Genomic DNA, 25849 nt, shown 5'->3' with positions numbered 1-25849 from the left:
ATGTGGTGGTTATGGATTATGCTAATCGTTCTACTGGTTACGTTAATCATACTGAATAATCAGGAAATTGTTGCCAAAATTAGGGTTCTATTATGGGCCTGTACCCTTCCTGGACCGATTTCTTTCCCTCCGTTTGGATCATCCCATAGATTTCTGTGCCACAGAGAAGGTATGTACCTACTGTAATTATTAAATAATAACTGATATGTAATAATATTTCAATTTTTTCCAACATTGTAAAATCTCTAAAATACTACTCCTCAAACCTTTTCAATGGTATCGTCTTCATCGGTAACCGGACAAAACAGAACAGCCAGTGGAAAAATAAAACATTAATTTTTGTCGTAGCTATTTATTAATTAAATACTTATAAAAATTATGTTTATAAACTAAGTTAAGTATACTTATAAATATTGAATATTTAAAAAAAAAACAATTTTTAAGCGAAATCATCAACTGTCTATTAAAATATACCTACTTATATACATTTTTTTACAAAACCGTTATTTTGAAAATAATACATTTTTTTAATATATTATAGAGTATAGTATCGATGGGTGATTAACACAAAAACCTATCTACAAAAAGTCCATTTTTCAGGAGAGGCAAAACAAACTTTTTTTTGTTCCAAGAGGTTTTTTTTTAACAAAAAGATGTAATTTTGATGATCTATATTTAAAAAAATACTGTTTTAAAAAAAGTCGACCCACTTACGTTTTTATGTTACCAATAAATTTTCAAATTATCTTTGCAGTTTGTTATTTACCTAAAACAAACACGTATCTACAAATTGGCATGTTTTAATGAGTGGAAAAAATAAGTTTTTTTCAAGATGTATAATAAAGACTACTAAAGAAAACTATGGAAAATATCTAAAGTTTTTTTTATGCATCGGAATGATCTTTTTCCCATGCAATACAGTGAAAAGTTTTTAGAGATTCATCATATCTGATGTTCATTATTCATAAAAAATGGGATATCATCCTGTTTTTGAGTTACCAAATATTGTCTTTTTATTTTTATGTAGTATTTCTTGAGAAAAAAATTATGAAAAAGAAACAGTTTGACAGTTGAAAAACATGGCGATACGTTTGTGTGTTTCCAAACTGCCAGAAAAAATCCATAAACACAAAAATGTATGAGCTGATACGTTTTTGTGTTAATTTTTTTCGATTAAATTATGAGATACGATTTAGATTATTTCCTTACTCATAGTATATACGGAGATATTGTCTTTCTGTTACAGATAGAACCGATTATAGTTCACAATTCTGCATACTCAACTAAAAAACGCATTTTTTGTAGATAGGTTTTTGTGTTATTCTCTCATCGGTATAACATTTTATAATGTAATCACTGCATGTTGGCCATTCGGCGTAAAAACCTTAATTTATCTGTTTTGATTTTGATGATCGTTGTGAAAACTTTCACAACAATTTGTAGTCTTAGGACATCTTTCAGCAGCAGCTTTAAAATGATTCCATGTTCTAATTGTAATGGGAGGTGATCTTCCTTTTTTATCTCTACAGAATTATCAAACTCATTATTTCGTTGTACCTAGTCACCCAATCATTTTGAACATATTAGATTGTTTAAGATGAGATATAACTAAGCATGCCGGCAACACCGAGTTGAGTCCCGTTTAATTGAGGCTTTCCAGCGATTATAAATGTAGAAATTATATAATTTGACTTTTTACGGCGTATTGAAAATCGTTGCTATTAAAAATCTATCTACATAATAGAGATACGACAATTTCAATATTAAATGTTATATTTTTCCTGAAAGGTCATAGTGCTATTTATCGCTGTTCTGTTTTGTCATGTTCTGTTTTATCATGATCTGTTTTGTTATGTTATTTTTCTATCATGGAACCGTCATAATCATCAGGGGTCCACTATTATCGGTAACTAGTTCTTCACTGTAACCGAATTTGGTAAGTTCGTCGATCCAGCGGGTTTTAGGGCGGCCATTTGGTCATTTAATGTCCCTTCATTGCCACTGTAGGTATGGACGGCTCATTGTTATTAAATCTGAAAAATTAGGGCTCGCCGTAGAAAATAGTAAGTAGGTACAAACAATAATAAAACACAAAATACCGCCTTACGAAGCAAAATCTGTGAATAATTATCAAAGTATAATTGAATTTAACAGACGTGTTACAAAATATAAACATCGATAAACAATAATATTAAAAAAAATACGTGTGTATGTTCCAGGTTCGAATCCTTTGTCTGGCAAATACACATATTATTTTTCAAGTGTGTTTGGTGTGTAGGTAGACTAATAGGTTGAGCAAGTGGCTAACATCCATTTCTAGTAAAACAAAAATCTGTTAATACAAACATCCACTCTATGGTCTTCTTAGAATCGGACCACAGAACAGATTAATATTAATTTTGTGTTCCCTGGATGGGGCATAGTAAAAAAGATGAACGGCACATGCACCAATAGAGAACGTAGATTTTACGTACGCATATCTACTTGCAAATATTAAACATCTGCTTTTTCAATGTACATGCATCGAACCAATATCTGAAAGAATCGTACTACAGGTGTAGGTACATACATTAAATCATAATTTTAAAAAAATACATGAATTTTCACCCCTGTAGAATCTAGTAAGTATATATTAATATATTATTAAGTAGGGGTTCCCCGATATATATTTTACAAAACTATTCAAGTATCAACCAAAAATAACTGTTCTAAAGTTAAAACCAATATTAATATAATATTTTTATTTTTAGATATTTTAAATCGATTGCTAAAAATTCTGAAAGAGTTTCCACAGCCAATAATCAGATTGTGGATAGGACCAAAGTTGTTGATTATCTTCAGAGAACCCAGACATTTGGAGGTAGGCATCTAAACTTTTTTTTCATTATTCTACTTTTCATCTTTGGATATATTTTGTTGTAAATAAATATGATAGTAGATAATACTATACCGGTAGCGTTGGCAGGTATCACTTAAATAATGGTACTTAATGGTATTCTTTAGACTTAAAAACAAACCAAAACTAAATCTTACTATAACCTAAAAATATGTCTTAGGTTTTGGTTTGGTTTTATGTCTCAAAAGATCGCGATCACAAAAATTATGTGGAGTAGGCACTAAACTTAGTGGCGGCTCGACGACTTTCTAGGTCGGTGGGGGTTTAGTCATTAATTATTAAATATACATACCTACCTACTTTTTCATATTATACATTATGTAGTACCAAGTTACTTATAATAATATGATTTTATTAGTGAGGGAATGAGTAATTTTTCAGAATAAATAATACGAATATCTGACTCGTTACTTAATCACATCTAAAAATCAAAAAAATATTAACTTAATTAATAGTAGCTAATTATTATTACCAGTTTTGAACAACGAAATACAGCGAGCGTTTTTACTCACTATGGGGTTATTTGATTAGCTCCCCAGTATGCATATACTAACGATAACGCAGTCACATCATTTGTAGAAAGAGATTTGTACCGCGGCGGCGGGATGGGACTGAATGACCCCGGTCAGCAAAAAATAGACGCAATGGCTTTCTTAATTTATACATAAGAGAAATACAGCGTAATTAATTTATGTAATTATTTTAATACTGCGTAATCATCATTATGTTATTATATAATTTACAATCATTACTTTATTTAATTGTATAATAAAAATAAATATATCTATAAAATTGCGACAGGTTTAGATGGATAAAATAAATTAAATACTTAGCTCATTAATCATGTAGGTATATTATGACAATGATACAAATATTGGACATATTATATTTTTGTGGGGATGGTCTGGTAGGTACTGCATCTTTACTTTAAATATAAACTTCATCTTAAAGTTCCTCTGTTGTTGGAAGATGAACACCACCGTCCCACGTAGACCTTTGAGAGGAGATTCCGAATAATGGTCCTGCGACAACTGAACGGTTCTTGGCTGTCCATCTAGAAATCTTTCTACTACTGACACTATAACGGCCTTCAAATCATCGATCAGTTTCAGCACTTTGTATTGGTCGTCTCTTATGAGGTGTCCAAAGGACCCTATTTATATTTTTATATACTTCTGTCTATTTTCGTATGCCTTTATAGACCCGATTAGTGACCGGTATCATTTCATGATATTCTTAATGTTCTACAGCTGGGTTTCCCACACTTTTCTGCAATGGAACACTTCGCGAACCCGGAAATTTTAACGGAACACTTAGTTTATTTTGTAGGTTATTTATTAGTGCAGATAACCGTTCTGCCAATTTTGGCAACTGTCGTTTAACTGATAAGACTTGTCAGCCGGTCAGTTAAAAACAATATACCCCATCTTTTTCATGCGCACAGTGTGAGAAAAGATGGTCCTCCGTCTGTACTTAGATCATGGCCCCCAGGCTAGGATCTTTGGCGGGCCCCCTACTTATCACTAAGGTTAAAGGCAATGTGATGATCTACAGTTGCATATTCCAAATGGTGTTCGAAGTAAAATAATTAAGAGTATTTTTAGCGATTTTTTGTATTTTTAATACACCCACTTTTATGTTGATATGCACAATTATGGATATGTCAAATATCAACAATAATAAAAAATATAAGTATGGCAAAACTACATATTATTAAATGTTAGTATGCTTGAATTGAAACAGCGCCGCAGGCGACATTTTTTTACTATAAGTGCATGTTTGTGATGTGTGTTTATCTCACTTGGCTGGTCGATCTCTCACGTCGGGCTCCCCGTAAGCCCAGGCCCCCAGACTAGAGGCCTGTCAGCCCACCCCCTTGTGGGAGCCATAACCTATCTAGATACTTGACGTCATAATCACCAGTGGTGATTGATCATCACTTGCCTTTCAATATGAAGTAGATTCTTAATTATTTTAGTTTTACTTATTTTACTTCCACTTAGTAGAAGATCTTTAAATGTGTTGCAGTGTATAAAACCTTTCCAAATGGTCGCGGAACACCTATTCAGGTTCGACGGAACATTGGTGTTCCGCGGAACATAGTTTGGGAAACCCTGTTCTACAGCAAGGGTTGGAAAACAGGGATAAAAATTATCCCCATATAAACACTAAACATGCACAGTGGCGCGTTTAGTGACGTAAAGGCAGGACGCACCGAAGGAGTGGAGGAGAATCTTTCACTGATACAATAAGTTTATTCATTGTTTCCCTGGCGATCTGATCGTCCCTTTTTATTAAATATGTACGTTACTAACTGACAAATTTATTGCTTCAGAAAATCCTGCAATCTACAAAGATGGTTGAAAAGGATTCCATGATGGACGTTGTAAAACCTTATCTTGGGGATGGCCTCATAACGGGACATGGTAAAAAATGCTCAAATATTTACTTAATTACCTCCTTATTATACTAGTTTCAGATCTGGTTAAGTTAAAATATCATTTAAAAAAGAACATTTTGATTTTGACAGCTGTAAAATAGATCCACTAAGTTTTGGCGCGAAACATTAACTATGGACTCCTATTGTTTGTGGGACTAACCACAATAGAAGAGATAGTTGGAAGGGCGTCAGTACGAGACAGTCGATATAAAATGTTATGCTCTCTTCATAATGGCCCAAGCAAGGCCAGTGTTGGCGCCATTTGATGCGTGTTGTAACACCGATAGTGTAGTACAGACGGCAAACATTTGCCGTGCATGGGCCACGCAACGCGTATGTTGCACAATGATGACCGCCTATGTTCGCCTTCCTTGGCCAAATGTGAAGGGGAGCATACAGGGAACTCAGAAATAATGGGAACTGAAATACACAACGGGTAAGGCGATAGCAGGTAACCGACTCGAGTAAGGAAAAATCCGGGTTAAACTTACACGCGTGTTAAAAATACGTTTTACGTCGAATACTAAAAACTGCTCTCGGTTTATGCATTTACGCTCATTTAATGTTGGTGTATTACACACACTATTGCACGTGCATATTCATAGGACACTCACACATTCAAAAGCCTGCTTCACCATGCGGCGTATTGAATATTGCCTTTCGGTATTATATTTATTATCTATTCTGTGGGAGCATAATAAGGCTGATAGCGACCATAAGAGCTTGCCCAGATGATGCGCGTCTCGCCGCGATATCCCGTTACTGCGTGTGGACAGCTCAATGAGGCCACCTGTACCCCAGTTGCGTGCGAGAAGTGACACACGGGGATAACATGTGGACGGCTCAATGAGGTCACATACCTGGAATGCGCGCGAGTTTGTACGCGCGAGTCAAATCGCGCCGTCTGGACAAGGCCTCAACAATAAACATAATATTAACCCCGCCTACTTCATGCGCATGGGAATAAGCGGTCCTATAATAGTGGAAATCCTTAAGAATACATACTTATTATATAGAACCTACTTTCTTACAACCAGAAAGCCTACTTTATTTACTGTATTTATTCGTATTTCATCAAAATGACCTTTTATTAATTAGTCTGATTTTTGTACACATTTCGACTCAGATTAATTGTATTGCAGGCCCAAAATGGAAGGCTCACAAAAAGTTAATCATGCCAACTCTAAACCCTAGAGCAGTCGAAAGTTATTGTGAAACATTCAGACGGCAAGGGGCCATCATGGTGAGTAAGATGGCGGAAGATTTAAATAAAATGGCCGCCGGAAGTGAATGCGAAATGGTGCTGGAGGACTACTTGCTCCCGTGTGCCATTGATATCGTTGGTGGTAAGAACATATTTTTTCATATAATCGCTCCAAAATATACACAGTTTTTGATACTAATTACATGTTACCGAGCGTACTTCAGTGAAACGGCAAATAATTTTCAACAGTAGGTGCGACGCAATTTCTTACTAGTCGCCAATCGGAGACATACAACGAGGTGTCCGCACGTCGATTTGTTTTGTCATGGCGTCAGATGAAAATATTCTTAAATCGTGTAAAGATGACTAAAAACTTCACGTATATACTTAAAAAAGAAAACAAGTCAATGAATATACTATTATTGTTAGTAACATAACAATAAACATAACATTAAATGGACGCATGTTGGATTTTTATGACAAATTATATTTTGTTTGGCACGCGTCATTTGCACAATCCGCGCATCGCCTAGCCACGATCTTTTTAGACCATGCCTCAACTGAAGTATAGCAAAATTCAAATGTTTAGCTATGACGTTAAACCAGTGGTGCATAACCCACGGCCTACCATTCCAAGCATTACATCCCATCGATGTAATGAAATGTGTGAAAAAAAACTAGCATTTCCTTATAATTACCTATTTTATAATATGTAGTGTTGTATAGCTTTTCGGAAGGACTTTGTCTTGACTCAAGGGAGAATATATAATAATTATGTAGATATCATTATTCGCGACATTCGTACGCTATGTATCAACCTGCAAACAGTAAATGAATAATAGCGCCTGTACACGCGCATGGATTTATTTGCACAAATAGTGTGTATTTTAAACTATCGCGATAATAACTGCTTATACGTAAAAGTGCCAATCTCATTCTTCAGGAATAAGCGAGATGCGATGTTATCATTGCATGGTACTATTTGACAGGTCGTGAAAATCAGTTAACCTCAAAATGAGTCTTTGCGCGGTGTAGTTCGTTTTTTTTACCGACAGGTTTGCTACTATCGTTTTACTGCGCATGCGCAGATATCGCATATTCCAATTATTGTCGCGTGAAAACTCAGAAGTTCCTGAATTTTTTTGACTCATGCATGCAATCTTGCAATTTGCGCGATAATACGCGTTTACACGTGCATTGTTTTATTATGCCGCGATAATATGTAGATACAGCAGTAAATCCATGCAGGTGTAAACGGGGTATAATACTAATAAAAAAGGATTGTGCATCACTGCGTTACACTTACCTACCCAATAGTAGATGCAATGTTTTTTCTTTTGAAAACTTACTATCTATAATATAAAAACCAATATTTGTTTGTTTGTTTGTTTGTTCGTATGTTATGCGCTGCCAAACCGTTCATCCGATTGCGATAAAACTGTGTCAACTTATTGCTTGCACTTGCGCGAAGAGTATAGGCTTCTTATTTATAAAAATAAATGTCTGTCTGTCTGTCTGTCTTTATGCGTTCCTGTACCATTCATCCGATTGCGATAAAATTTTGGTAAGTGGTTGTATGCACACCCGCGAAGGTTTCTGAATTAGAAAAATCATCATCTTCTTCTTCTTCATTCTAATTTCTATTATTAGTATGGTTCCTATACCATTCATCCGATTGCGACGAAATTTTCGTCAGTTATTGTACGCACACCCGCAAAGGTTTCTGAATCAGAAAAACCATCTTCTTCTTCTTCATTATATCTTTTTTTATTCGTATGGTCCCTATACCATTCATCCGATTGCGATGAAACCATCGTCAGTTGTTGTGGTAACACCCGCAAAGGTTTCTGAATTAGTACAACCATCTTCTTCTTCTTCTTCATTATATCTTCTTTTATTCGTATGGTTCCTATACCATTCATCCGATTGCGATGAAACCATCGTCAGTTGTTGTGGTAACACCCGCAAAGGTTTCTGAATTAGTACAACCATCTTCTTCTTCTATTCGTATGCGTTCCTATTCCATTCATCAGATTGCAATAAAACTTTCGTCAGTAATTGTGCCAACACCCGCAAAGGTTTCTGAATTAGTACAGCCATACTCTTCTTCTTCTTCTATTCGCAATGAAACTTTGGTGAGTTGTCGTGCGCACGCCCACGAAGATTTCTGAATTAGAAAATCATCTTCTTCTTCTATTCGTATGCGTTATTATACCATTCATCCAATTGCGATGAAATTTTGACCATTTGTTGTGCGCACGCCTGTAAAGGTTTCTGAATTAGTACAACCATCTTTTTCTTCTGTTCGTATGCGTTCCTATACCATTCATCCGATTGCAATGAAACTCTTGTGAGTTGTCGTGCATATGCCCTCGAAGATTTCTGAATTATAAAATCATCTTCTTCTTCTATTCGTATGCGTTCCTATACCATTCATCCGATTGCGATGAAACTTTTGTCAGTTGTTGTACGCACACCTGCGAATGTTTCTAAATTAGTATTACATAAAATACAAAGTTTGTTGTTTGTTTGTTCCATCCAATTTTGATTTTTTTTTACTACATATTAATAAAATTAATAACGTTTTCATATTTTGGATTCGATTTTAATTTAGTGGTCTTTTGTTTGACCTTTACTCCTATTAGAATTATTTTCACATTGCCATATTGTATTATGTACACAGATATTTTAATATTAAAAAAATTATTATCTCTTATTATTTTTTTTAAATATCTAAGATAAATATAGCCTCGAAGCGACCCTGTGCGAAGCCGGGTACTTCAGCTAGCTACCCATAATAAATTGTATATCTACATATTGTTGTGTTTTCATTGCAGAAACGGTTATGGGTATGCAGCTAAAGTCCCAAACGTCCAGTGACAAGGAGTTCTATGAAGCATTTGAAATGATGTACTTTCTAGCTGTGGACAGATTGGCGAAGCCTTGGCTCCAACCTGATATTCTGTATTGGCTGTCTGGACGCCAGGCTAAACAGAACAAGAGCATAAACACCTTGAGGACGTTTATTGTAAATGTTGGTATCGCCTTTGTTCTCGTTTCTGAATTCTTCTTTAAATGCCATCTCCTCTGTGAAGATTGGCAATCATCAAAGTTATCGTCACCTGCTAACTGAATAGACAAAGTCATGCTCTTATGAAACCATCAGTTGCACAGTTTTCTTCCATAATATGTTCCAAATTATAAATTCTTTTATGTTTTTAATAAACATTTTTTTTTATTCAACGAATTAGACACAAGACTTCAGAATGTAACATTCTTTATACTGAATATACATCATTTGAAAACATTTCATGCATATACACACTAGAAAAAAATCGTCCTGACGGGACTTGAACCTGCATCTGCTGGATTCGCGCCAGCATACAAAAATGATTTTTCTAGTGTATATGCATGAGATGTTTTCAAATTATGTATATTCTTTTATGTGGCAAAATATTAGAGCTGCAACTTTATTGGTCAAAAAGGTACGTTAAAAGATATCTGCATCTGACCGAATGTGAAAAAAGTTTATATGAGGAGTCTAATTCCAAAAAGTCCACATTTGGTCAAAATCGAGAAAAAAATACGCACGTATTTGTATAATTTTACACAATATGTATTGCTCTATAAATTCCAAAATGCGACATAACCCTATGAAAAAAAATATTTTAAGTTTCGATTTATTACAAAAAGCATAATCAAAAAGTCCAGGTTTCATATTATTTAAAGCTTGGTTGATTTCGCGCGTGCTTAAGTCAACCAATAAGGGAACGTTCAATATTGAAAAGGGGGTCTCACATGCTGTAGCATCTGGTAAACTCATGACAGTGCCACGGAAATATGTGCCTTATGCGGAGTAAATTAAAAAGTGAGGTACAAATAGCGCTACATCCAATTTTATTTTGCCTATATTTATTACAAAATGGAAACTACCATGTGGGTGCCGTATTGGAAACGTCAGATTCTGTCCAGTTGCTAGTCTTGATTGTGTAGTTTTCGACTGTGCTCCCCCATCTATTCTTTAGACAAGTTTGTACGTCTGTATAATCGTTTGCCATCACAGTACCTCAGTATTGAAAGAGCTATTTATCACATTGTATTAATACATCGAAAAGGATTTTTTTTGATTATGTCCGATCCTAATAGGATTATATGGGCCTCCACAGAGTGGAGGTTTGTATTAACAGATTTTATTTTTACGAGAAACGGATGTCAGCCACTTGCTCAACCTATTAGGTCCATACTCTGACTCATACACAGTGACGTCCGTAAACAAAATGCCGCCCCTAGGCAGTGCCAAAATGCCGTCCCATTTTTTATACAGTACCTATGTTTTATCATCCTTTCATGACTCGTCTAATAAATGTGTTGCATGGAGACCTTACTAACAAAATATTATACCACTAAAACATACCAAATTAAATGTAGATATAAATAGCGAATAAATAAGGTAATTATGTTAAACACTTGCAGTGAGGTCCCTAAATAAAATGCCGCCCTTAGGCACCACCAAAATGTCGCCCCATTTTTTATACAGTATTTTTATCATCTTTTCAAAAGTCCAATATCTAAGAAATGTATTGTTTGGATACATTACTAACAAAATACCAGACTTTTATTACTCGTAAATCTGCACATGTCGTTTCCGGTCACCAAGGACGTCGAAGGGCAACGGAAGTAAACTAGATATCGCGAACCCGACAAAACCAGTCAGCTGAATTTTTTATGGAAAGATATTTTAGTTATTACTAAGTTTAAGTAGCTATTTCTATATATTCCAAATGATTCTCCTCGATTTGCTGTCCTTCAAGTAACTCCCGCCCCCAAGCGACGCTCAATCTGCCTATCCCCACGGGACGTCACTGATAGAGACATCATATTATTAGCTGTAGTTAAGCATGGGTTGGTAATTCGATTAATAGAATTCTTTTGAAACTGGTAAGAAATGCAGATATCTTTTTAAAATACTGAAGAAAAGTAAATATAAAGTGGTGGAATAAAAAGTTCCTTCCGTTGCCCTTCAACGTCCTCGGTGACCAGAAACCAAAGACCACACTTGCAGATTTGCGATTAGTCTGATATTTTGTTGGTAATGTATCTATACAACACATTTCTTAGATATTGGACTCATGAAAGGATGATAACAATAATGTATAAAAAATGGGGCGGCATTTTGGCGGTGCCTAAGGGCGGCATTTTATCTAGGGACGTCACTGGTCTCTATACACCTACGTGTCTCAATAATTAATGTATTTTATTCTTTACAGAGCATTCACACTAAAAAAGAGCAAATGGAGACAGCAACTATGCACGACATCATAAAGAAAAAGTATCCCCTAAATCTAAAAAAAGGCAATAGTCTTTCGAAAAATGCAGAGCAAGCCAACGACGATGACGGGTTGTATGGAGACATGGTGAATGAAGACTTTAATGAAAACGGAAGACCAAAGATGAAGACGACTATCGAACAGCTTTTGAACGCAATGCAAGAACAATCCGTTGAAATGTCTGAGAAAGAGTTGATAGATGAAATGCTTACGATGTTTTCAGCTGTATGTATTTTAACGCTCAGTTTAAACTTATCTAATATATAAAAATTAATATTTGTTTGTTTGTTTGTTCGTTCGTATTTTATGCGCTGCCATACCGTTCATCCGATTGAGATAAAACTTTCTGAACTTATTGCTTGCACTTGCGCGAAGAGTATAGGCTATATCTTATATATAAAAATGAAAGTCTGTCTGTTTGTCTGTCCCGTATGCGTTCCTATACCATTCATCCGATTGCGATGAAATTTTGCTAAGTGGTTGTATGCACACCTGCGAAGGTTTTTGAATTAGAAAAAAATCATCATCTCTTCTTCTTCGTTCTATTTTCTTTTATTCGAATGGTTCCTATACCATTCATTCGATTGCGACGAAACTTTCGTCAGTTATTGTACGCACACCCGCAAAGGTTTCTAAATTAGAAAAACCATCTTCTTCTTCATTATATCTTCTTTTATTCGTATGGTTCCTATACTATTCATTCGATTGCGACGAAACTTTCGTCAGTTATTGTACGCACACCCGCAAAGGTTTCTAAATTAGAAAAACCATCTTTTTCTTCTTCTTCTTCTTCATTCTATCTTCTTTTATTCGTATGGTCCCTGTACCATTCATCCGATTGCGATGAAACCTTCGTCAGTTGTTGAGGTAACACCCGCAAAGGTTTCTGAATTAGTACAACCATCTTCTTCTTCTATTCTATATTCTTCTATTCGTATGCGTTCCTATTCCATTCATCCGATTGCAATCAAATTTTCGTCAGTAATTGTGCCAACACACGCAAAGGTTTCTGAATTAGTACAACTATCTTCTTCTTCTATGCTACGAGTATCTTCTTCTATTCGTATGCGTTCCTATACCATTCATCCGATTGCAATGAAATTTTGATCAAGTTTTGTGCTCACGCCCGCAAAGGTTTCTGAATTGATACAACTATTTCCTTCTTCTTTTTCTTCTATTCTATCTTCTTCTATTCGTATGTGTTCTTATACCATTCATGCGATTGCGATGAAATTTTGACCAGTTGTTGTGCGCACACCTGAGAAGGTTTCTAAATTAGTATTATATAAAATACAAAGTTTGTTGTTTGTTTGTTCCATCCAATTTTGATTTTTTTTTACTACATATTAATAACATTAATAACGTTTTCATATTTTGGATTCGATTTTAATTTAGTGTTCTTTTGTTTGACCTTTACTCCTATTAGAATTATTTTCATATTGCCATATTGTATTACACAGATATTTTAATATTTAAAAAATAATTACCTCTTATTATTCTTTAAATATCTAAGATAAAAAAATATAACCACGAAGCGACCCTGTGCAAAGCCGAATACTTCAGCTAGTTTTATATAAATAATATAATTGTTATAGGAAACGAACTATGAACAAAACAAAATCGGTTTTTTTCAGGGTAAAAGTGCCCTGATCACAAGCATATAGGTATATTATATTATGTCGCGTCAGGCCATGGACCAGTTAACTCCTGAAACTTTTTAAACGTCATAACTTCTGAGCAGTTTGTGTATATTTTCTAAGCGATATTCAAATTTATCATTTTAGTTTGAAAATATTTACTATATACGCGAGAAACATGTTGATTTAGATTAAGTAAGTTTTCACAAATATTTTATATACTTACCTGTTTCATATTTTTAAGGGATTTATTTTATTGTAAAAATAACTGGCCTACAAGTGTCCACCTAGTAAAAATTGGTTGGCAGTGATAAGGTTAGTCAGTTTGGTTGCAGTTGAGATAATTGGTTTTGCAGCGCTCGAAATGGAAAAGATTACAAACCGGAGCGCTCAAAAATGTTCTGAAGTTATTAACATAGTTATCAAATTTTATTTGTATTTTATAAACATAGGTGATAGAATTTTTGTTATAAGGTCTATCTAGCTCAGACGGTCAAATTATTTTTCTCACGAGACGGAGCGATAATTTTACCGATTTTACGAACCGGAACGGCGCTCCGGTGCGTTCCGGTCCATTTAGAGCCCTGGTTTTGAAATAAATCACAGTTTTCAAAATACTGTTGCTTAGATTTTAGAAGTTAATTGATGTATCTTTTTTAAAATTTCTTTTACACTATTTATGTATAATTAAGTTTTGATATTGTGTCATATTCAATGTTTGACATAAGTAATTTTACTAAAAATGATTTACACAATTTAAACGATTTCTACAAATTAAACTATTTATTTATTTATTTATTTATTTTGCTTACATGTGACAAAATCTATGATATAAAAAAGAGCACAATTCTTTACAGGTATTAGCATTAAAATCTTAATTTCCTAAAAACGCGAGAAATTTTACCCTGCAACCACAGACATATAAACAAACTGTGTGTCAAAAATATTGGTATGCATGGTTGGATTAATGGCATGATACCGGCTCTGAAATTTGTCTAGTGAATTGCTCTAGATTTAAATTACACATAACATGTGGAGTTTGGCCACCTCATGTAAAGGAGTCCACTCCACCCTGTCTACAGCAAGGTTCCTTCACCACCTTAACTCAATAATGCAGTGTCTTCTTCTACATAGTCCAGCCACAGCAGTCTAAGTCTCCGATCCTCATTTCCTTAAAGCTTCTTAGGTGCCTTTTATCCTGGAAACATAGCATGCCCAATGAAGTCGCTCCATTATTAGATATGAGGCGACGCTAGATGAATCATCGTACAATGCGTATATTTCGGTTACATGTAAATTGTACGTAAAACATTTCAACGTGGCACAGGAATACGGTCTCCAATTTTATTAGATTCAATATGCATTCAATATGAACATTAATTCAATTTTCATAGCTGATTTTGGCAAAATTCATGAATTCAAGAATGAAAACCTAACCTAACAAATAATCAAATACATCGGCTATTTTCAATTTTTTTTGCTGCTGGCTTCCTGTAAAGTGTAAACCGACAAGAACTGTGTTTTATTTAGACATGAATTTTATGTCAGTAGGTACTATACGACCCAAAGAGGTTGGACTGTCTTTAATATACGGCCATATGTTTTGAACTGCAGACGTACAAGTTTCCGGACACGGTATAGGTATTTCATGGTTGTATGATTCTCACCACGTGCCATCGTCTTCAAATACAGCTCCTCAGACCCTTCTCAGAATATTCCATTAAAAAAAATGTCCAATACCCTCTTTTTTATTCCTAAGCCCAGCACTCCGACCCAAAGATCAATATGGGTCTGATGAGGGTTTTGTATGTTTTAATTTATTTTAGTTTTCCTTGTGAGAAATCTTGATCTGAATTGCCTCTCTAAAGCTAAACGGTACGAGGGATTTGTTTGCCAATTAAAAATAAAAAATCAATTTGGGCTTAGCCGACCGAGATTTCTCTCAAAATCCCTCCGGACAAAACAGTCCGTGTACGTTGGTCAGCCGAATACAATCATACAATTTTTACGATTGATAAAAAGAAAAATCTGATTGCTCAAAGGAACATAGTCTTACCTTACAAGACACTGAGTTTGAATGATTTTCGATTCAATAGTGTATTAATTGTCTTTTTGTTTCAGAGTTCTGACACCATCGCTTCAATAGCCTGCTTCTGCTTAAACATGCTCGCGATGCATCCAGAACACCAAGTAAATACCTATTATGTATATTGCCATAAATAACCCACAACATTCATATTATGTAAGATAAGTTGACCATGAAACAAGAAAGAATAGAAGGGCGTGCGAGCGAGATATAGTAATACAACAGGCGCGATATAAACAATGTCGGCGATAGCGACTATAAACTCAGTGCTCGAAATGGAAAAGCTCACGAACCGGAGCGCTCTACAATTTTCTGAAGATATTTACATGGTAGTTATGATTTTATAAAAAATATGTGTGTTAGATTTTCTATTATATTATGTCCTATCTAGCTCAGACTGTTAAAATATTTTTTCCACGAGACGGAGCGATAATTTTACCGATTTCATGAACTGGAACGGCGCTCCGGTCATTTAGAGCCCTGCTATAAACTATAAATACATTAGTCCCGCTTGCTGATTATATAAATATAAATTATATAAAAATATATAAAAATTCCGAAATAATAGTAATTAATAATACTCATTTCGATTCAATTTTAAAAAAAAATGGATAACCACACTTAGTCAGTGGCGGTTTTAGGTACGTGGAGACTCAAGTTACCGACAGGTTTGGAGGCCTCGTCGAGATTTTTTTCTGTCTGTACGATAAATCATAATAATATAACAATATAAACAGTGGTGTGCCTAGTAGGCATGGAGCGCGCCGGGTCAGCGCTCCGACACTTTTTCAAACGGCTACCATCAATATTATATTGTTACATACAATGATGTTGAATCACGTGAATATAGAAAATTGTGTGGTTGTTACCTTTGACATGAAAAACAAATTGACGAACTCAAATAATAAAATATTGTTGAGAATAAATTATGTGTATCGCCAGGATTGAAATACAAATTTGATTTTGTACACTGGTATTGTTAAAAATCCCTACGCTTAGTTACAAGAGTTTGAAACGCTCAACGAAGCGACCGTGTAATATAATAATATTATGCATCATAGAAAACCGCATAAAGTGCACAACTGGCACTTGTGCACTTTATGGCCTGGCTTGACCTAGTATAATAATATGGTAACATGGACATCTCACTTGACCTCATTCTCCTAAGAATAATCTATCAGGCATAGTTTCGTTAGTAATACTATTCTCAGCTAATACATCGTCTGTTGATTTATTTTAATAGAAACTGGTGATGGAAGAATTGGAAACTGTGATGTCAAGCTGCGAAGGATTGCTGGATTCTTCAGCTTGCTCGAAGCTCATCCATCTCGATAAATGCGTCAAAGAGACAATTAGACTGTTCCCAATCGGACCATTTATTGTAAGGTACAATAGAGAAGATTTTGAACTGAGTGGTAAGAATTTGAAAACATTATATTTTTCATTGCCTACAAATTATAATAAATTAGAATAAATGCTAAAATTGAGAAAGTAGACATTATTTTGTTGACTAGCATATTAACGCCCGCGATTTTCATATGTGCGATATGGTGTGTAAAACTCCCACCTCCGCACCCGTTATATATAAATATGCAGCCACGTCAATGCGCGGCCGCTTAACATAACCCTTACATGTGCCAGATAAAAGAATTTAAGCCCTCATTTTGTCCCGAGCAGAGCCGCACGGGACTGGTGATGCAACCTTGCACCGAAGTGCGAAAGCATGATGTTAATTTATATGGCAACTATCAAAGTGACTTTAATTTGAAGAGTCGCAAGGAGAAAGTGCCGAATGTAGGGCGACCAAAACATTTTTTTTGTTCAGAATAAAAAAAAATACAATGTCAGTTACCGCCGCTTTTCACAAAGATATTCTCCAATTCATCATCATCATCAACTGGGGTCGGTCTACTGCTGGGTGAAGTCTTCCCCTAGCTCCCCCACTCTTCTCGGTCCCTAGTCCTTCGCCTTCATTCTCAAATTATACAGGTATAAATGAGAACTCTGCCATTCTGGGCAGTGTTGACCTGTGTGTCCCTGATAACTATCTTAGAAATAGGGAGCATCAGTTGTTTATTCTCCCAAGGTGCAGAACCAACCTGCCACTGTTAATGCCAATAGGGAGGGCGATAACTATGTTCAACCAAATTGCTTCGGGTGAGGGTGAGTTTAGATGGACCCTATTTTATAAATTCTTAAAATAGATTCTCTTTAGCAAACTCGGTGTAGGTACTTCTTTGAACTACTATAATTGTATTTTCACTGCTTTTGTATGTTTATATTATGTTGTCTTTTTATATTTTCATTTTTATCCCTTTTATAACCTTTCTTTTTTTTTCTTCTTTATAATAATGTTTCATGTTATGTTGTGAACGTCTTAAACTTATAATTTGTAATGTCCATAGTATGTTAAAAAATAAATTAATTTTAATTGAATTGAATAAAGTAAACCATTCTGTTTCAGTGAAGTGATTTCGTATTAAATATTATATTTCTTACATATTTAAAATAAATGGTTTCAGTAAGGTATATAAATATCTAGGTACTAAGCTAATTTGTGCCATTGCCCATACCAACCCATTTGCATATTAGTTTGGAAAGTGAAAATATAATATGTACAAACTAAATAATATTATAATTAATTTAAATAATTATAACTTATCTCCAGAAATATATTTATACATAGATACAATGTGCATGTGTTTATTTTTTATTTTTGAAGGAGTTTTTGTAATTCGTACAGGGGCGGCCGAGTCCCTGTGGGGTGACCTGATCATGTTACATGTATTTTTACTATTTCAGAGACTGAAACCTTGCCAGCTGGAGTGACGGTGTTCATGAGTCTCTTCTCAACTCACAGGAATCCATCACATTGGAAAGAGCCAAACTCATTTCGACCCGAACATTTTTCGCCAGAAGAAGTCAAACAAAGGCACCCCTATGCATTCTTGGGTTTTAGCTCTGGAATGAGGAGTTGCGTTGGTGAGTAGCTGATCATTATTCGCAGTGGTGGAGTGGGACTAAAACGCAGGACACGACGGAGCGTCCTTCAAAACTTTTTACCTATAACATTTCTCACACATGAGGATCGCAATACCGAATGAAATCATCAATACTGGTATTTCAATACTTTATATTGAATATCGGTACTCATTAAAAGCATATCAGGAAAATTCTCTCACTGCGCCCTAATTTTTTCCCCTGTGCCGAACAAAATGAAAACAAACTCTGTCCAGAATTAGAAAACCAATGTTTTGAACAGTTTTTCAGACAAGACCTTTTCCGTCCTAGATAAATTGTGTAGTAGATTTTGTTGTCAGATGATTTAGTCATTTTATACATTTAACCTTTTTTCATTTTCTCTGCTTTCATAATTCCGAAAATACCAGCATTTTAGATTTAAAAAACCGGTATTTCGGTATGGATGAATACCTGTCCTATATGGTTACATGTAATCTGTACGTAAAACATTTCACCGTAGCACAGTTCGCCATGACCGTATATTATACAGTCTCCAATTTTAATAGATTCAATCTACATTAATTAAATTTTTATAGCTGATTTTGGCAAAATTCATGAATTAAAGCAAAACCTAACCTAACCAAACAAATAACCCAGCATATCGGCTATTTTCAAAATTTGTTTGCTGCTGGCTTCCTGTAAAGTGTAAGCCGACAAAAACCGTGTTTTATTTAGACATGAATTTTATGTCAGTACTATACGACCCATACGACCATATATTTCCGATACACTATACCGTGAAGTGTGATACGGTGAACTGCATACGTACAAGTTTACGGATACGGTCCTACAAATCCTGTGAACTTTTGAACGATCGGTAGGCCTAATTCCTTAGTAGAAAAGTCTATAGATAAACGTGTTCTTTTTTTTTTTTTTTTTTTCTGTATCCATGAAAATATTGTAGTGAAAAATGATAGAAAAAATGTTCCGTGTAGCAGTAAGTAACACGACTATAAACATTGCAAGGTGCTATCCAGATTTAAGGTAATTTAAAATATTAGTAGATTTTTATCTACTACCTATCTTTTACCTACTAAAAATATGTTGTGGCTCTTTAGAATAACGTTTATGACCACGTAGTGGACTTCACACCCAATTTGAGGAGCAGTGGTCTAATGCTACACTTTTCTTATTCTTCTGAGAAATAAGTATTACTGAAAAAGTGTGCACTATTTTTGTCGGATCGCCCATAGCATACATAAACTATTATGATTTGGTTTAGGCAAGATTTAAATGAATATTTTAAAACCTAACCAGCAGTTTATTGTATTCTTAGTTAAATGAAAACAAATAAATATGACTGACAAGGTTTAGTGTGCACTATTTATGTCGAATCTTAACAGACTACTTCCACCCCTTGCCACTAGCGGCTATTATAAACATGCCGCCATATTGTTTAAATTTTAACTTATATTAATTCCGATCTGGCGCATGGCTTCAAAATTAACCGCATTGAACAAGACTTCCCCTAGTTATAGTCACCTATCACTCTTTATGTGTTAAGACTTGTGCCATTTTATATTATATATTTCCAGCTAGAATAATAATTTATTGTTTCAGGTAAACTGTACGCAATGGTCTCTGTTAAAATACTGGTGGCTGAAGTGATGATGAAGTTCTCCCTAACTCCTAAACGTGGACAGCCAACGGTGGAGAACCTTCCTCTGGCCAATGACATATCCATCAGACTAATCGGAGGAAACCGTGTTATACTACGACCAAGAATAAAATAACAAAATTTTATTTATAAATTATATTCTGAAGATTTTTTTTATATAATGTAGTATTCATTCATAAGTCATTGTTATTTATAAACGGTTTATATACAGTACACCCTGCAATAACAAAATATTATACCTATACTGGATATTTACTTTGCCCTCAATAAATACCAGAGCGTTGGAGTGGACCTCGGAGCAGTAGTACGGAGCACTGGAGCTATGGGATTTTACCCGGAGCACCGAAAATTTGTAGTGCTCCACTGCTCCGGATGTTATTTTTTATTATCAAGTTTTCTCCCTAAAATCCAATGAAAATAGTATATTTTGACACTTCGCAACACTGGAATTATTTTAAATATGGCAACACTGCCGAGTGATAAATAACCTCACTTTTTTGACAGAAGAGGCAAATAATGAGATACGATTTGCTGCCGGGAATTTTGTTTAATAGAATTAATAATGAAAAAGATGATTATTTTAAAACTACTTTTTACCCTGAGGGAGCCGGAGCAAGTATTAGGTCCCGGAGCGGAGCAACTCAAAAAAGGGTCCGCTCCAACACTCTAATGTCAGTTTATCACACCGGCAAATTTTTCATAAGCCTCCACGTACCTAAAACCACCACCATCTGAGAGAAGGTTTCGTTGGAAATGCTATAATTCTCAGTAGTGTGTATGTCAATTTAAAGATTTTTGGTGTATTTGTATCTTTAATTAATTGTCCAAAAATAAATAATATAATGGGTAAGTAGGTAGGTACCTAACAAATTTGCAGATAATATAAAACTAAAAAGCGCCCGTCTGCTTAAGGGTGGCACTTAGTCTATTAACGTCTTTGATAGTGGTGTACGTAATGTAAGGGATTGAAGCGGAAAGTCAGGGGCATAGATATCTACGTGAAAGAGTGAAGGGGCATCTAGTTCCAAGACATCTGCAGCGATGATAATATAACGTCGTTTCCATTGCGTAATTGTATATATGCAAAATATGCGTTTTTCATATTTTTGTATAATTAACACAATGCTTCCGGGCAATTAATTTTGTAATTAACGTGTTAATTTGCATTTGAAAAGTAATTAGCAAAAACACAATTTTGTTCGGCCCGTAAGCTATGGGTTAAAACTGCGAAAATCGCCTTTACACACATGTAAAATAACATAATTTACAAAAATTGCATTTTCGTTGAAATTATGAAAATCTTTTTTGAATTGATTCAAGTGCCATACTGTTTACTGTAAACTGTTTTTATGCTACCCTGAAAACTTAAGATTTTGCAGATGTACAATTATTTTGCAATGGAAGGGACGATAATGGTATCTATAAATGTGACATTTTGGTTTTTTAGTTTATTATTACTATGGTGTAATTCTGTATAACCGTCAGAATAATAAACTCCGCGGTCTGTTCGTTGAAAAAATAAATAAATAAAATTCTTTAAATCAGGCCATACGCATTTTTATTGTAACATTATAATATTATGTATAATAACAATTACATTTTATTTATAGTTTAATACAGTTATATATTATGCATGATTATACAACTTCACATTTTTTTTTGTATCGCTAGATTAATTTCTATACATTCATATTTATTAAGGCAGTTGTCTCGTTCGTAATATAAAATAAACACAGAGACACCAATGTAGTGAACAGAATAAAGTCAGACATTCTAGGCCAGCGATGGTGAATGTTTTTTATTCTTTTGATAAAGGTTGGCGTGGCAAGGACTAATTATTGGGGAAAATTATGAATATTATTAGGAACAACATTATGTATATATTTTAGTATTGGTGTATTATTATAAATTTTGATAAATTTAATTAGTACCCTACCCTTTCGCCCCATGGAGATATTACTAAAAAAATGTTAAATGCGAGTCTTTTTTTAGCGTGCCTGTACACGTGCATGGATTTACTTGCACCAATAGTATTTTAAACTATCGCGATAATAACTGTTTACACGTAAAAAATATTACAATTATTAATTATTAACGCTGCGAAACTTTTATATTTAACACTACAACGTTGAAAATAGATTATGTCGTGTAAAATAATGTGATAACAGGAAGTCACTGTAGTCGCATATAGAAGACATCTCAGTGCCATACATGTCATGGTGGCAACGCGTGCTAGAAGCGTGTTTAAATAATGTATCGGCTTTCCTTTTAGATGTGACTTTTTTCTTCTTCTCAATAAACCAAAAGTTTACTAATAATAATTCTAAGATCGCTCCTGATTATTTTAGACATATATTATATATAAAAAGGGCTGACTGTCTCACCAATCTCATTCTTCAAGAGTAAGAGTAAGAGAGACGCGGTGTTGTCATTTTATGGTACTATTTGACAGGTTGTGAAAATTGGTTAACCTCAAAATGAGTGCGCGGTGAAGTTCGTTTTTTTACCGGCAGATTCGCCACTATTGTTCTACTGCGCAGGTGCAGATATCGCACAGTCCAATGAAAATTCAGAAGCTTCTGAACTTTTTTAATCCATGCATGCAATCTTACAATTTGCACGATAATACTTGTTTACTTGTGCATTTTTTTGTTATGGCCACGATAATACATACTGTCAGCAGTAAATTCATGCACGTGTAAATGGGGTATTATGCGAGCACGACACAATGAACACACTCAAAAGAAACATTTACTGGTGAAAACCCATTTAATCAGATGCTTGTTCGTAATATTATAATAACGACTGTCCAATCAGCTCTGTCTACAGGTGCAGTATAGCAAGTGTGACAAAGACAATCCAACACCGTCTTATTATAAAATTGATTTAATTTACAATTCTTTCACATGCCAACAGAATTTCCTATCGTGCCATAGATTCATCATCGCTGTTCTAGGCACTGCCATTGATTCAAAGAATACGTTTTACACAGTCAATCACAAAGTGTTTAATTCATGAAGATATATATATATATATAAGACAAACTAAAACAGGAGACAAATTAAAATTGAAAACTGCCCCATACGAACCACATTTTGCAGTTTATATGGGCTGTAAAATCTAATCACACTAACATTTGTCCCACTGTAGCAGACTTGTACAGAAACTACAATTGCATCTACAAAATATAGTCCGTGTGAGGCAGGGCCAAAAGATCAAAAAGGAGCAGCTGAAAGTGTTTAATTATATACAAAGGTATAGTGTAGGACCTAAAATGGCCCGAAACCGTGGACGGCTTATTGTAATGCCATTAACAATACAAAGTTTTACTTTGATAGAAATATTTCAGACATGCATTGATTATCTTTAAAGATTGGTTTTCATGTATTTTTAAAGATAAATTAATTACTCATTAATTGAACTAAAAAGAAATGCACCTCAATTTTGTTGTCAATTTGAAGATACCAATAGATATTTAAAATTTTAGATACACATCTTAGAATCTTGATTTACGTGAAAAAAAATATTGGAAGTCGTAATTATTATCTCATGAATCCTAGTCAGTGATGCTACAAAAATTGTGAGAATGCTAAATTTTGAGAGTAAATATACACATTATAATATTTTATAGAAAATGTAAACAGTGACTCAAGGCGCACACACAAGGAGGGGTCCTTGGGTCCGAAAACCCCCAAGAATGAACAAAAAATGCAATACATATTACTAACCGCGGTGATATTAAAAGAAATCTTAATGTGTTGTGTGCTTATAATATTGCCATGCGGTATGTCTGAAAGACGGGAAAGTGCGGCGCGGTTGACACAAATGGACCTAATAATTAGAACTGTTAGTCCAAGCGCACACAATAATCACTTGCGATTACGATTGGTCACGAGGAATGTTCCTGAGAAAATGCAATCGAAGCAACAAGGCAGGATAATAGCGTCTGTACACGTGCATTGATTTATTTGTAGCAATAATGTGTATTTCAAACTATCGTGATAATAATTGTTTACACGTAAAAGTGCTGACCGTCTCGCCAATCTCATTCTTCAAGAGTAAGCGAGACGCGATGTTGTTATTTAATAGTACTATTTGACAGCTCGTGAAAATCGGTTAACCTCAAAATGAGTCTGTGCGGTGTAGTTGGTTTATTTACTGACAGGTTCGCCACTGTCGTTCTACTGCCCAGGTACAGATATCGAACAAATCCCAACTGCCGCGTGAAAATTCAGAAGCTTCCAAACTTTTTTAATCCATGCATGCAATCTTGCAATTTGCACGATAATACATGTTTACATGTGTATTTTTTTGTTATGGCCGCGATAATACGTACGTCAGCAATAAATCCATGCACATGTAAATGGGGTATAAGAGCAGATGTCAATGGCACCAGCTATGTAGTTGTGAAATACCATACTCTGTAGAAAATCACATCCAGCGTAATATCAAAATATAATCAAAATTTGAATAATATATAACCAGATTTGAAACAAATCGATAATAAATCATTATAGAAATGGACCACCCCTATTGCATGTTTCTGTGTGCACGCCTGAGTGGATATATATTAAATTTCATGGAAAAGCAGTTGCAATACTATAATAATGCAATACGCTACACACAATTTGCTACTTTTCTCATGTTGAGTTTTCTTCGATGTTACATTGTTACAAATTGCTTCTACTTCCACAAAATTTTAATTAAATTTGAAGACAGAAGTTTTATTAACATTTTTTAATTCAATATTCATTATGTACACTACTGATATTATCATAACTTAAAAATAAAGTAAATCTATGTGCAATGTGATTTCATTTTTAAAACTATAAAATAGCAAATATAACCGAGATAAAAGAAAGAAACGCCTTCAGGTTTTCATTACAGACAGTAAGTAAATATTAATTTCTATTGGAGTAGACAGCAGTGGCGAAGGGTGGAGGTAGGCTGTTCAGATCTGACATAAGTAATACACACTAAACTTTGTCGGTCATATATATTTGTTTTCATTGAAAAAAGACTTAAAAGTCACAGATGGTATTGGTTAGTTTTTAAAATTCAATTAAACCCTGCGAAAACCAAGCTATAATAGATAATAATCAAAAAATACTCGTCTATCTATAAAAAAATCTAAAATTATGCAATTAAATCATACATAACCTAGGATCTATTATAGATAGAATAATATTTTTTATCTATTGTAGTTGTAGTTTAGGCAGGGCTAATGAATTTAAAAAAATATTCTTAATCCAACGAAAACAAATAAGTATGAATGAAAAAGTGTGTACAATTTTGTTGTACCGCCCAAAGTATGCCAAAACTATTATGGTTTGGTTTAGGTAGGGTTTAATTGATTATTTTAAACTAACCAACACCTTCTGTAAATTGTACGTTTAGTTCAATAAAAACAAATGCGTATGACTAACAAAAGTCAATGTGCACTATTTATGGCGGAACTTAATAGCCTACCTCCACCCTTCGCTACTGGTAGACAGTAATATTTATGTTGTTAAACTTTTGCGTAGCATGAAATATTTATATATAAATTATTAATGTGTATTTCATACAGAATAATCATTAATAAAACTGTTACTGTAGGTATAATTATCAATAAATACAT

General features: G+C 34.4%; 1 protein-coding gene across 1 annotated transcript; it reads left to right on the top strand.

The window, feature by feature from the left end:
• On the top strand, window positions 1-20344 carry LOC147066873 (cytochrome P450 4C1-like). The gene is made up of 10 exons (XM_085954759.1): window positions 1-169; window positions 2751-2860; window positions 5232-5322; window positions 6479-6682; window positions 9378-9568; window positions 11808-12092; window positions 15626-15694; window positions 16834-17005; window positions 18393-18572; window positions 20172-20344. The coding sequence occupies exons 1-10, from the start codon at window positions 1-3 to the stop codon at window positions 20342-20344; spliced, it is 1644 nt and encodes a 547-aa protein (XP_085810885.1).
• The last annotated feature ends 5505 nt before the right edge of the window (window positions 20345-25849 follow it).

The sequence above is a fragment of the Rhyacophila brunnea genome, unplaced genomic scaffold, assembly GCF_057557595.1.
Source record: "Rhyacophila brunnea isolate RB1 unplaced genomic scaffold, BYU_Rbru_1.0 scaffold_4, whole genome shotgun sequence".
Classification (NCBI taxonomy): Eukaryota; Metazoa; Arthropoda; class Insecta; order Trichoptera; family Rhyacophilidae; genus Rhyacophila; species Rhyacophila brunnea.
The sequence above is the reverse complement of the archived record's forward strand: the minus strand, read 5'-3'. Positions and strand labels throughout refer to the sequence as shown.

Bases quoted from the DNA above. Each gene is read 5' to 3' on its own strand.
- LOC147066873 (XM_085954759.1), top strand. From the start codon at position 1: ATGTGGTGGTTATGGATTATGCTAATCGTTCTACTGGTTACGTTAATC. The intron at 9,569-11,807 runs GTAAATGTTGGT...TATTCTTTACAG, and splicing joins ACACCTTGAGGACGTTTATT to AGCATTCACACTAAAAAAGA. The intron at 15,695-16,833 runs GTAAATACCTAT...TTATTTTAATAG, and splicing joins CGATGCATCCAGAACACCAA to AAACTGGTGATGGAAGAATT.